The 13,524-nt window shown below is 41.9% G+C and overlaps 1 protein-coding gene across 1 annotated transcript in view; it reads right to left on the bottom strand.

The window, feature by feature from the left end:
• Positions 1 to 13,524, bottom strand: part of lancl2 (LanC lantibiotic synthetase component C-like 2 (bacterial)) — an 83,107-nt gene that overhangs the window by 22,360 nt on the left and 47,223 nt on the right. Inside the window, exon 6 of the mRNA XM_080752164.1 lies at positions 10,709 to 10,891. Within this exon, the coding sequence (XP_080608290.1) occupies positions 10,709 to 10,891 (183 nt within the window). The remainder of the gene's footprint in view (positions 1 to 10,708; positions 10,892 to 13,524) is intronic.

Below are 13,524 nucleotides of genomic sequence, written 5' to 3'. Positions count from 1 at the left end.
TCCCAGCCATGTTAAAACAAGGAGGGAATGATACTGCAGTTAGTTAGCGAGATGCATTAGTATCTAGGCTGGCCCCAGGCCAGAGGTGGGCTGGGTAGAAGACACCAGTAATCAGCATGTGTATCTATCCTGCATCTAGCTTAACACATTGACCGCCATTTTAACATACCTCCGTACTCCCACCTGCCATTCGTCTCCATAGACTTCCATGTAATTGGGTGTGCACGGATCATGCACACCCATGCCTAGATAATGCACCACGTGTGTCCACATTGCTCACAGCTTTCAAACAAAAAAATCCGAATGGAAATCCGTTCAGGCATTCAACAGCCACTATGTTTAACAAAGATGGCTGCCAAAATGGCTGCCATGCTTGAAAGATGGGGTTGCTATGGGGGTTAAACATGCAATTTCGCGATTGCTATCATGCCTACTCCATTTTTGGAGTAGGCAAAACTTTTTTTTTTTTTAATTCTCGGGACTATCGGGCCTGGCGGGGAAAGACATTGGAATAATCTCGGGACTATCGGGCCTGGCAGGGAATGAGTTAAGGCAAGACCCCACATTTAGAGTGAACATTTTTAACTCAAATCTTTGCTTCTGTGGGTCCCTGGAACAACATTATTTTGAGATGGGGGTCGGCGGCCAAATACATATCATGTTGGGGGTCCTTGACATGACAACTTTTGAGAACCACTGATATAGAAACATACGTTTTTTTTTTGTTTGTTTTTTCAGAAAACTGTTAGGATTTAGAAGTCATTTGTAGAATCGGCCTATATATGAGTGGTTCTCAAACTTTGTCATGTCAAGGACTCCCAAAATGATATGTATTTGGCCACGGACCCCCATCTCAAAATATTTTGTTCCAGGGACCCCCCAGAAGCAAAGATTTGAGTTAAAAATGTTCACTCTGAATTTGGGTCTTGCCTTAAGCTAGATGCAGAATAGATAACACGCGTAATCAGCCTGCCCTGCACGACCTCAGGCTCTGAGCCCTGTTTGAGCAGAGAGATCAGCTCTATCAGGGAGACAGAGTTGGGTCAGCCACCCACCGAGACACACGCTGGGACAACATCTGTCCACTAGCAACCTCCTCCTGTTCCCAGTCATGACGCTGAATCAAATAGCAGCTGTTGGCTCTGCGTGTACCGACATCAGCATTCATATGGATCTGCAAAATGCAACTTAATCTTTGGCCACAAAGCTGCTGTAGTTTGGGGAAAACTTGGGCCTTTAAAATAAACGCATTGTGCTAGGCTATTGTTTATTTACGGTATTTTTTGTTCTTATATCAGTTACAGGTTAGTAACGGCCTTTCACCCATGATGTATTGTGGAAGTGGGTGCTCCTCTCGAAAGTGTCTCTCCTTGTTAGCAAGAAGGATGACGGGGCCAAAATAGCAACACCTCAGCTGTGGCCAGTAGCCTGGCTAATGGGCCATGGGGAAGAGAGATTACAATGCATTTCTGTGGAGTGAGTGCAAGCGACAGTGTGTGTGTGTGTGTGTGTGTGTGTGTGTGTGTGTGTGTGTGTGTGTGTGTGTGTGTGTGTGTGTGCCAGCCTTTGACTAATGAAAGACACCTTGTGACGTGGCTGTGTGCATATGACGTCCTAAATTTGTCACATGCACATTTTCCCCCTGGACTCCCCACAGTTATTTCATTACAGTGCGTGTGCGTGTGTGTGAGAGAGAGTGTGAGAGAGAGAGAGAGAGAGAGAGAGAGAGAGAGAGAGAGAGAGAGAGAGAGAGAGAGAGAGAGAGAGAGAGAGAGAGAGAGAGAGAGAGAGAGAGTGTGAGTGAGTGAGTGAGTGAGTGAGTGAGTGAGTGAGTGAGTGAGTGTGTGTGTGTGTGTGTGTGTGTGTGTGTGTGTGTGCGTGTGCGTGTGCGTGTGGTGATGTTAAAACATTCTCTGATCGCCCTATCGGCACCCAAGGGAGCTTGTGCAAACATAGTCTGTTTATGGCGTGACTCAAAAAGAAGTAACTGTCTAAGGCAGGGCTACTACAACTTAAGATGGCTCAGGGCCCACTCAGCAAAATACCAAAATTCAAAGGGCCGCAAGCTAAAAATGGCGGTCCCATTTTGGACGTTTAGACAATGATTTTGTAACACACCACATGAGTCTATCTAAAATCTATCTAAAAATTAAGGAAACACACCGAAACAGACACCTTTCCATCTAAGGCCAAACATCACTGAACAAAACGACTCTTGTGGAATGATTAGTGATGAAATTACGTTTTTTTCGGGAAATAAATAAAAAATGCAAAAACGTCTTGTATAAAACAAGACAAAAATAGTTTCCTAATAAGCCCTATTCACGGCCCGCCCACTCAGCAAATTTCTCAGCAACTTCCTGGTGCTGACGTCAGCTTTGAAGGGTAAAATAACACAGAAATTGCTGCACTTAAAGCCAACAAATCATTATTTCGAACGGTAAAGTAAATTATAATGCTTTGTGCCTTTCACTATCTTGTGTTCTTGATCATGCTAGCCGTATTTTATACTTTACTATTCGGAAATTGCAATAAATTTGCGATTTCTGTGTTAACCCTATGGGCTTTTAGCAGGGTTATACCCTTCAAAACGTGACTTCAGCACCAGGAAGTTGCTGAGTGGGCGGGCCGTGAATAGGGCTAATGGTTTTGGAGATTACATGAGAAATGATTTATCCACACTGAAAGTAGACAAAATATATACAATTGCTATGACCATGACGGGCCGCATAGACATGGCGCAGGTTGAATAGTGCTGGTCTAAGGTGTGTATGTGTCGGTGTTTTCTTTCTTTTTTTTAATAATGCAAGTCCATTTTCCAAAATACGGGCTGGGATGACGTCATGGGCCCAACCTTCTTCAAAGCCAGGCCGGCGTCTACAGGAGGAAGCATCGTCGCTGTCAGGTGGAAACCTCAATTACCTCATTATGTCCAAAAGCCTTACTCTCCTGGAACCATTTACAATGCACTTTACACAGTGACTCCATGATTTCATTGGGGGCAATTTAGAAATCTGCTCGCCTTATTGGGATTTAACTTTAACCCATTTAGGCCTAGAATTATTGACTGCTTTAACCAGTGAAAAATGGCAGATATACAAGCTCACAGCGCGGCACCGAGTGCCGCGCTGCGAGCTTGTAGATCTGCTATTTTTGGAAAAGTCGTGAAAATGTGTGCAAATCTTTCAATATAATGTATTTTCAAAGCGAACGTTTGTAACTCAAATTTTGCTTCTGGGTGGTCCCTGGAACTAAATATTTTGAAATGGGGGTCCGTGGCCAAATAAATATCATTTTTCACATGAAAAGGTTTGAGCACCACCGACAAAGTAGTCTCTCAAGAACAGACTAACTGAGCTCCAGTTAAGTGAAAAAGACCTTTTCTTTGACGATGGCTGGCCAGATTGCTGACATAGAAACATAGGTTTTTCAAAAAACCTTAGAAGGATTCAAAAGACACTTATAGAATCGGGTCAAAATTCTAATGTTCACGATTAAAAAAAAAAAAGCAGATCTACAAGCTCGCTTGTATATCTGCTATTTTTTTATATTTAAAGCATAAAATATTGTGTCATAATGTGTTCAGGCCTAAATGGGTTAATACAGTTTTCTATATTCTGTGTCCACGGAAAAATCCATATCATTTTTGGGCTCCTTGGCATGAAAACCTTTTAAATGATTTAGAAGGCATTTGTAGAATCCACCTCAGGTCTTAATGGGTTACGCATTATTACTTTAACCATTATTGTATTCTTTAACTATTGAAAAATAGCAGATCTACAAGCTCAAGCTACAAGTGTGTAGATCTGCTATTTATGCATAATCGTGAAAATCTTTTAATATTTTGACCCAAGTCCATAATGTCTTCTAAATCCTTCTAAAAAAAATTGAAAACCTATGTTTCTGTCAGTGGTGTTCAAACTTTTTCATGTGAAGGAACCCCAAAATGATATGTATTTGGCCACAGACCCCCATCTCAAAATATCTAGTTCCAGGGACCCCCAGAAGCAAAATTGGAGTTACAAATCTTCACTTAAAAAAAGAAAATCACAGCACCATTATTACCAGGCAGCTTCCAAAGCTTTCACTATGGAGAATCATACATGTCCATTTTAAACCTTTTTGAGAGAGATAGAATAGTTCCCAATCCAAACACAGCCACATAATTCCACAATGCTACTGTATGTGGCATTGTGTTCTGGCTATTGGCAGTGCAGATGCTCACCACTAGGTGATGCTGTTGTTCATGTGTTTGTGGTGGAGAGTTTACTGTGGTCTCATAGTAGTTCAGCTTTGATTGATTGATTGATTGATTGATTTATTGATTGAAGTATTTATTAGAAGTTTGCTTAGGGACAGGTATAGTTTCATGACAGTACAGTTCACTGGTACAAGGTCAACTAAAATGACACTCAGGTGAGCCTTGCAGCTTATTTCCATTGAGATCCTTCTCCTTAACTCATAACATTGAATGACAGACAGATAGAACACAGTACTATGCACTAGATATCATCAGGAAAAAAACTGTTCTAAACAAAAGTAAAGGTAAAAAAAAAATAAAGGTCAAGGGGAGGGCAAGGTTGGGCTAGGTTTAATGTTAACAGTTTCAGCCGCCTGTAAGTGTTTTTTTCAAAGCGGTTTTAAAGGAAGTTAGGGATTTACACTCCTTTAAGGCCTTCGGTAGGCCAATCTCAGTTGCATAGTCATTGGAGTTTAGCATGGAATAAACTCCCACTACACCTAATAGCTCAAGACCTATTTCTTTACTCTTACTTTTAGCAGATTTTTTAAATTCCTGTGCTATTGACGTCCACACTGTTCTTAAAATGTTTTAAATGTTCTTCAATGTTTTTTTTTTGTTTTTTTCTCTGCTTTATTGTATTTTTTTCTGTTATTGTAATCATGTGTATTTTTTCTGTTAAGCACTTGTGCTTCATTTTCTGCTCTGTAAAGTGCTTTGAGCTGCATTTCATGTCATGAGAGGTGCTATACAAATAAAGTTTTATTATTATATTATTATTATTATGCAAAAGGGTGACTACTGATTAGACAGGTAGCATTTTGGCAGCGCCTAGAGTAGTAGACGGCTAGCCCTCGAGACAGTGACTGAGAATACCTGGGTGTTGCATACTTGAACACATTAACCCTGGTGTCCCTATTTTGGGCACATTTTCCATGAACAATATATCGTCGTTGTCGGGCAGAAACCTCTTCTCCATATATTGTTTTCCTAAATTAACGCCCTACTTGATCATACTACAGCGTCACACAAAACAAAGGCATCAAAAGTAGCACACCCGCAAGGTTGAAATGTGGCGTGAAGCAAGGTGTATTTTGAGCATGTGGATCTGCTACTTTTTTAATTTGAGTCCTGAATATTAACCTATGTGGACATACAAGGTCCGAAAATTAAGGCCCAGCCCTAACTGGGCCCTAGTGGGCAGGCACGAAGCCCGGCCCGACCCTAACAATTTTCATCATTTTCGGCCCGAAAACCTGAAAGCCAGAGAGAGAGAAAAAATACAAAAAAAAAAGAGAGAAATGTTGCCAGTAGGCAGCACCAGTGTCTCAAATTACAACATAGTGAGAGAAATGGCAACTGGTGTTAAGTTGTTCATGAAACATGCTAGGTTCTGCACAGGTTAAATCCCTGTTATTGTCAATCTCAATCATACACCTCTCATTCTCTCTCTCCCTGGCGTTGCCGCTGCCTGCGTGATTTACATTTCGTCCTTTCAACGGTGACGCACCAAACACAGGCAGCAAGCGGGGCAGATCTATAAACCCAAAATGTGTTCATCAGGATGGCAGACTGTTATTTTCGGTGTGCGACACCACCTGACCAACATGCTTAAACACACAGAACTCACGCATGTACTGTATGCCTTCTGCGAGTCTAAGCTGCACGCTGCGGCTGTAAACCCTTTAATATAAATGCACACAGCAGCAAGGGACACTTCATTAACCAGAAAGCATATGGAATTAATAATATCTTACCAGACGAGATGATCGTCTCTATAATGTAAGGTTGTCAACGTATTGGTGCTTTCAGGGGCGCAGGAGGCATTTTAAAAGTGAAGGGGACATATCTGGGAGGTATGTGCGCGCGCGAAAAATTTTGGGGTATCCCCCCCACTTTTGGTGATATCCCCCCCACTTTTGCCCCGAGGAGGGGGGGACATATCCCCTCTACTTGAGCTGAATTACACAGTTGTTTTACACAGATTTCAAGGCAGGCAGGCCACTGCCTGCCTGCTTGTCACTATCGCGTCGCATTAATTAAACTCATTCAGAACAGCTGAGCTGAGCTGCCGACTGCACTGCACTGGTGGGACTGTGCCTCTAGAGGGCAGTAATACGCCTTGAAATGAGAACTACTCAGTGTGTACAGTATAATCGATCACGGCTTTTTCTTGGACCTGAACACTGGGGGCAGGGGCGTCACTAGCAATTCTGGGCCTCTAGGCCAGAAATCTGTATGGGCCCCCCCATGCAAGCGGAGAACCGGCCAACCGGGAACACTTTGTTACTGTTTGAATGACATGTCTCACAATGATACAGTAGCCGTGATCGCCTCAGCAATCATGTTCACCTTATTTGTCAAATTGTAACACCATTTACCATTTTTTCCTCACTCTTTTAGTTTTACTATTGTAGCCTAAGCAGGCTATAAACAAACATGTGGTGTCTGGTGTAACAATTTGACAATGCTAGCTCTTGAAACAAAGTCCAGGAATTCTAGCTTGATCTAACCATGATCACTACACATAATCATCCATTACATGCACACTCAGATACAGCTACTGTATTATTAATGCAGTATAATCCACCCATGAAATAAAAAGTGCAGACCACCATCATCACCAGCAAGTGAATGAGACACCAGAACTCTGACTTGAGCCCAGCCTCCCATGCAAGCCAATATAAAACAGTATAACAATAAAACACTACATTGTATTTTTAGTAGCAGCTTAAATATGTGCAGGTGTTGTGCAGAATATACAATCACTAATCAATAGCAGCAGTGCTCAAGCAAATGCACATGAGGAGTGAAGCATATAGGCTATACATAGGAAATAGAATAGGAGGAAAAATAAGCAGTATAGGACTATTCAGATTGGGTGAAGTATGAAAATGATTAGCCTACATGCAAAAATGAGTCTGCATGCAATCAGAACTTTGGCTAGTTAGCTAAGCTATGGAAAACAAGGGTTGGCTATAATGATCTGAGAATACATCTACTGTATAACAGGCTAGATCATATAAGGCTATATGAGAATGGCATAACATGACATTCTTGTGTGTACTGTGTGTATGCACATACATTGTTTTAACAGCAAAGTCAGTCAGTGCGTTTAATCTACAGCAAGATCCTGTGAACATTTTGGGAGTTCACAAAACAATAATACTGTGACTGAATGAAACAAAAATATTGTGATGCCTAGATTGTTAATTTTGTATGACATAATCATATGACTACTAGATAGATGATGGGATATTATACAATTATTGTTATTACTAGGGACATCCAGCAGTTTAGTTTCTAGTATCTCCATCTATCTCTCTGGAAGAGGTTGCACATGAACTCTGCAGCGGCCAAACTGAGGCGCTCAAACACAAACACTCTAACATTAATCCTCACACTACTTGACACTATTACCATACTTTAGATAACTAGTCATTGTTGCAACAAACCAAACCATTTTTCACTTTTCACAATTTGGGAACCTACATACATTCATAACGTGATGTGATTGTGATCAACTGATCATGTCACTAGTTTGGGAGTGCTTCCTTCCAGAACTTAGCAAACAGGTGTTTCGTTCGAAACACTTGCGTTTGTGCTTAAAACGTTATCCATGCTTATTGCTTAATGGTGTTGGATAAAGAAGGAAGAAGGAAGAGGGGAGAAGATTTTCTGTTGCATGCTTACCCACAGACATCAGCTGCTTCCTTGAGTGTAAACAGTCAAGCTCTCCTCTCAGTTTACAGTAATGAAACATGCTGCTCTATGTTACATTACGTCTTTTTTTCTCTCTCTCCCTGTCTCTGTTCAATGCGTGTTGTGTGTGGAAGAAGCCGGGGGAGGGTGGAGCGAACAGAACCTGAAAGTTGATCTTATGTTTGCAGTATTTTTATTTATTTTTTCTCCCTGTCTCTGTTCAATGCATGCTGTTGTGTGCTGAAGAAGCTGCTTTACAGTCAGGACCGGGGGAGGGTGTGGCGAACAGAACCTGAGAGTTGATATTATGTTTGCAGGACCAATGAAAAGACTTTTCCATTTACTTCAGATGATCATAATTATCCTTTATAGCACACCTAAGTTTCACAACCATAACATGATGCAAGCGGACACACAAACCGCAAAGCTACTATAGGTCTCAAAACAACGTGAAAGCAGGAGAAACCATTTTAGCTTTATAAGGGGTGAGTATATAATATAGGGACCCTCAATTATTTAAATTGTATCGCTCATTGGTTTTATTCCAGCAGTAATTTTAAGTTTTTAGACACAAATGATAAACATAATAATAATTGGGGGAAAAAAGAGTTTTAATCCAGACTTTTTGACTGGGTGGGATATCCCCCCCACCCAAAAAAAGTGGGGGTGTTAATCCCCCCCATCCCCCCCTATCTGCTGCGCACATGGGTGCTTTTATGTTGATGTTGTTGCAATACAATCCTCCATAAAATTCACTTTTCCTATTTTAAAACCTTTTTTTGCATCTTGGACAGAACCTGTGGCCTACAGGTTAGTAGGTGTGCGTTTGTTTTTAGTTTTTTGTCCTACATTTTTATCCCACGATTTTGCAACCCATCTTTCACCCAGTGCCAATTATCTAATGTAATCCTGGGCGCTACACTCCCTCTGCCAACCTGCGGAGAGCAACGGAATGACCTCATGCTTCTTTCTATGCATGAGGAGTCCAAGCCGCTTCTTTTCACCTGACAGGGGAGAGATTCCCCGGCTGGACATACAGAAGCGCGTGGAAGGAACATGTTATTCCAACCAGTTCCTTTCCCCTCCATCAGGCACCCTGGCTGGCCAGGGGGAGGCAGTATAGAGACCAGGATTACAGCATGCTTTTTGTGAGGGTACCTACCCTAGGAGATACAGGGAGAACATGCAAAGTCCACACAGAAAGGCCCTTTCGCCAACCCCACCTAGGGTGTGGGCACTGATGATGTGGAGGAGAGAACACGCGGGAATCGAACCCAGGACCTTCTAGCTGTGAGGCGACAGCGCTACCGACAGCGCCACCGTAGGTGTTCGTTTGTGACAGAAATTTTCCCGGTTCGATCCCTGGACGGACAGGCAGGAAAAAATCTGTGTTGGGAAGTGAATGGTGACTGTTGAACTGTTGGTTGCTGCAGTGAACCATATGATTGGCCAAATGGATATATCATCTGGGTATTGTTCACAATTGGATCCAATTATTATCATTTTTAAAGAGTGTGTGTGTGTGTGTGTGTGTGTGTGTGTGTGTGTGTGTGTGTGTGTGTGTGTGTGTGTGTGTGTGTGTGTGTGTGTGTGTGTGTGTGTGTGTTTTGTCTGCACTGAGAATAAGCAGAAATATTCATATGAACTGCTATGGCGCTGTAAATGGCATATTGTCCTATAAGGTTTTGTTAAAAAGCTAAAGCTCTGTGTTCTGTGTAGTAATAAAAACAAGGTCAAACACAAGCTGTACATCACCAGGTTGTCACACCTCAAACCATCAACAACAATGCACATGCATTTGAAGACAAAGCATCCAACGGAGATGCCAAAAGCCTGATGCATACTTCTTCGCGTGACAGACTGTCTCGCATTGAGAAAAGTCGACCTACAAGCTCATGAATTATGCAATGCTGAAACTATTTTGTCTCTCACTCACACCCCCCGTTGTGCCACCAAAATGTGAAATGTCCGACCACCAGCCATCAAAAAGTGTGACTTCACCTGTCTTTTCAGCTTAAAGTCTTCTACTGTAGCTTGTTTGAAAATCTTTGTATATTTACGTTTTTGACATAGTGGCCCTGGGCAACTTTTGTTTACGAAGCTCTAAAGCTGAACACATTTTTTTTTTAACTTTCATTAAAAAAAAAGCACACACACAAACACACAGTCGATAATCGCAGTTAATTGAGAGACAATCGTCAAGTTACATTTCCTGATTGTTCCAGCCCCTCCACAGCCCCACACACACACACACACACACACACACACACACACACACACACACACACACACACACACACACACACACACACACACACACACACACACACACACACACACACACACACACACACGATCAGTTCGTTACTAGGGCTGTCACGATTAGGAAATTTGACTTGCTCAAATTGCAATTAACGATTTAATCGTGTTTCTTGCAATTAACAATTGTCTGTCGCTGAACAATGGCACATAGAAATTACATTTCTGTTTGGCTTTTAGGCTTTTAAGTTGCACATGGTAGATATGACACATAACCTAAATGTACAAAGAAATTACTAACATATTTGACAACTTAAAAAGAACATGCGACGCGTTGTGAGCTTGTAGATCTGCTAATTCCACTATTTTTGACTTCTTATATACACAGTATGAAAATCTTTCAACGTGGAGTGACAGCCCTAATGACAACGGCAACAATTATGCAATTACCTCAAATAAGTGTGATTAGGCGATTATGTAATAATTAGGACAGGCGTCATCCCTTACCTTGTATGCCATGATGAGCATGTGCACCACACCGGGCGCTCCGTGGCACCAGTGCACCAGTCGGTCGCTCTCGTTGCTCAGCGACGAGGGGTAGTTGCCCGAGCGGAACTTCTTGTGGCGCACATAGTCGATGCTGGGCCGCACCGACTCTGAGAGCACGTCCGGGTTCACCTTGGACCCTGGCTGTGAATGAATGAATTTTATTTGTATAGCACTTTTCCAAACATAGTTCCAAAGTGCTATTTTCACAATTTCTGCCTCTAATATTTGACAATTTGGTCCATGTTTAATTTGACATTTCAGAGGTATTAACAACATCAATAACCAAAGACAATGCATAGCTATTTTTTCCAGTACCTTCCAGGACCCTTGATAAATTCCAAAACTTTTCCAGTACTGGATTTTTTTTTTCCCCATTTCAAAATATTTCCAGGAATTTCATGACCGTGGGAACCCTGTATTTAAAAGAGGGCACTGATTCTGCTAGCCTAAGATCTAAGGGCAGGGCGTTCCAGAGCAGAGGTGCCCGGGCCGCAAAAGCCTGGTCCCCCCAGGTGACACGGGAGGTGTTGGGAGGTTCCAGGAGGGACTTATCCGAGGATCTGAGGGCTGTGTGCATGTGCATGTCGTGTTTGGAAGCGTTTGTGTATATGTACGCATATAAGTGTGTTTGTGTGTGGAGTAAGACAGAGACCAAGAAAGAGATGAGGGAGAGGTTGAGAGAGAAAAATAGGGGGCAAAAGTGGAGAATTTTGAAGATTTAGTCATTTTCTCCGTCTTAATCTGAAACATGAGAGCAAAGAGTTTAGGCCGACATGAATAATAAGCTGCTTTAGAGCTTATGTCCACAAAGACACAACTTGACAGAACTAATCCTCAGCTCATAACTCATCATTATGACCATAAGCCTGATTTATGCCTTTTGTCACAGTGATCGTGAGCTAGTAGATCTGCTATTTTCCAACGTGAGACATCGTGAGATGGAGCGTAGTCGTCTCTGTCAGCTGGAATGTCTCATATGTCCAAACAGTTACTTTTCACGATTCAAATTCAAAGACAGCAAAAGTAGCAGATCTACTGCGCCGCGTTTCGAGTTTGCAGATCTGCTACTTTTGAGTGATGCCGTAGTAGTATGATCAAGCAGGGCGTTAATTTAAAAATAAATAAAAATCGAATATGGAGATAAGAGGTTTCTGCATGACAGCAACGATATATAAAGCATTATTCTAACCCCAAGTAACCCTTGGCCATATGCCTGGTGTTAAAGAGATGCAGAGATGAATTCAGGAGGATTATTAATATCTTCTGCCTGAATTAATCTATATACTATCTGTCAAGAGAGACACAAGCCTCGAACAGAGTCGGGTCCACCGCGGTGTAGTGCGGTGTAGTCTTTTTGAGCGTTAACGTTGTAGTTTTATGACTCAAAAAGACTACACCGCACTACTCTGTTCGAGGCTACAAGAGACTGTAGTCATCAGGAGACATGCTTCTGGACTTGCTCCCCAGACTGAAAGTCTGAAGCTTGATTCACTCTTATGCACTAGAATTGGTCTACCTCCAAGCTATATTATTGAAGGGGGTCACAACGCAAACATATTAAAAGGATCCCTGGTCAATATTAATACAAGGGTCTTCAACAGGGGGTCCTCAGAGTTACTACAGGGGGTCCTCCAAATATTTGTGTAGGATCTTTTGTAGGATTCTTTTAAATGAACCCTCGCATCCCTATTTTGAGGAGAACTTTAGCCAAAAATAGCAGATCTAGAAGCTTTTAGATCATCTATTTTTGTCAAATTTTGGAGTGAAATGTCACATTTACTAAGTATCGACGATTTAAGTCAGGGGTCTTCAACAGGGGGTCCGGGACCCCTATGGGGTCCTCAGAGTCACTACAGGGGGTCCTCCAAATCTTTCTTCTTTTTTATATTAACCGCTTGAACCCTAGTGTCCATATTCTGAGAACTTTAGCCAAAAATAGCAGATCTACAAGCTCACAACGCCTCACAGCGCGAGGCGTTGTAAGCTTGTAGATCGGCTATTTTTGGCAAAGAGGTTTGGTGTAGAGGGGAAAAAGAGCAGACTAAGTACAGAGTGAAAGTACAAGGTTATTAGGTAATGACGGTTCAAGGTTAAATACCTGAAAACACAAATTGAAATGAATCCAAAATACACTGATGATTGCGCTGTGAAACAATGAAAGATTGTGGAGGTCCCTGCTTCATCTCTCTCTCAACTAAGGGGTCCTTGGCCTAAAAATGTTGAAGACCCCTGGACTAGACGATTATGTAATAATTGTGACAGGCCTAGAGCCAGAAGGGACTTGTACCAACATACGACCATGAAATGCCCACACAAACATCTTCTTCAGTGTCTTGGAACACACCACCACGGGGGCAAAAGCTGATACAACACTAAGAACACTAATCCTCTGTTAATCTGCATTGGATCCGCTGTACGCACAGATCAGAATCTGACAGGGTATTTTGTACTGAGACTATGGCTACAATGCTGATGCAACGGCACTGGTGGCACCAAACACTGATCAGAAAATACTTTTTTTTTCTATTTGTATGGCTTTTATAATACAGTAAAAAAATAATCATCTGTGACTTTTGATTGAATTTGAATGCGGGAAAAGTAAGAGTTTGGGGTGGTGAGGTTTCAAGCCGACCGAGACGATGTTTTATATCGTCACTGTCGGGCATAAACCTCTTAACTCCAAGTTTCAAATTTGTAAAATTTTTTCAAAGTAAAGCACTGCTTCATCATACAAGGCCTTCGCACAAAAGTATTGAAAACAGCTGATCTACAAG

This window comes from Nannobrachium achirus, assembly GCF_963921795.1.
Source record: "Nannobrachium achirus genome assembly, chromosome: 21".
Taxonomy (NCBI): Eukaryota; Metazoa; Chordata; class Actinopteri; order Myctophiformes; family Myctophidae; genus Nannobrachium; species Nannobrachium achirus.
This window is presented reverse-complemented; position numbering and strand designations above follow the sequence as displayed.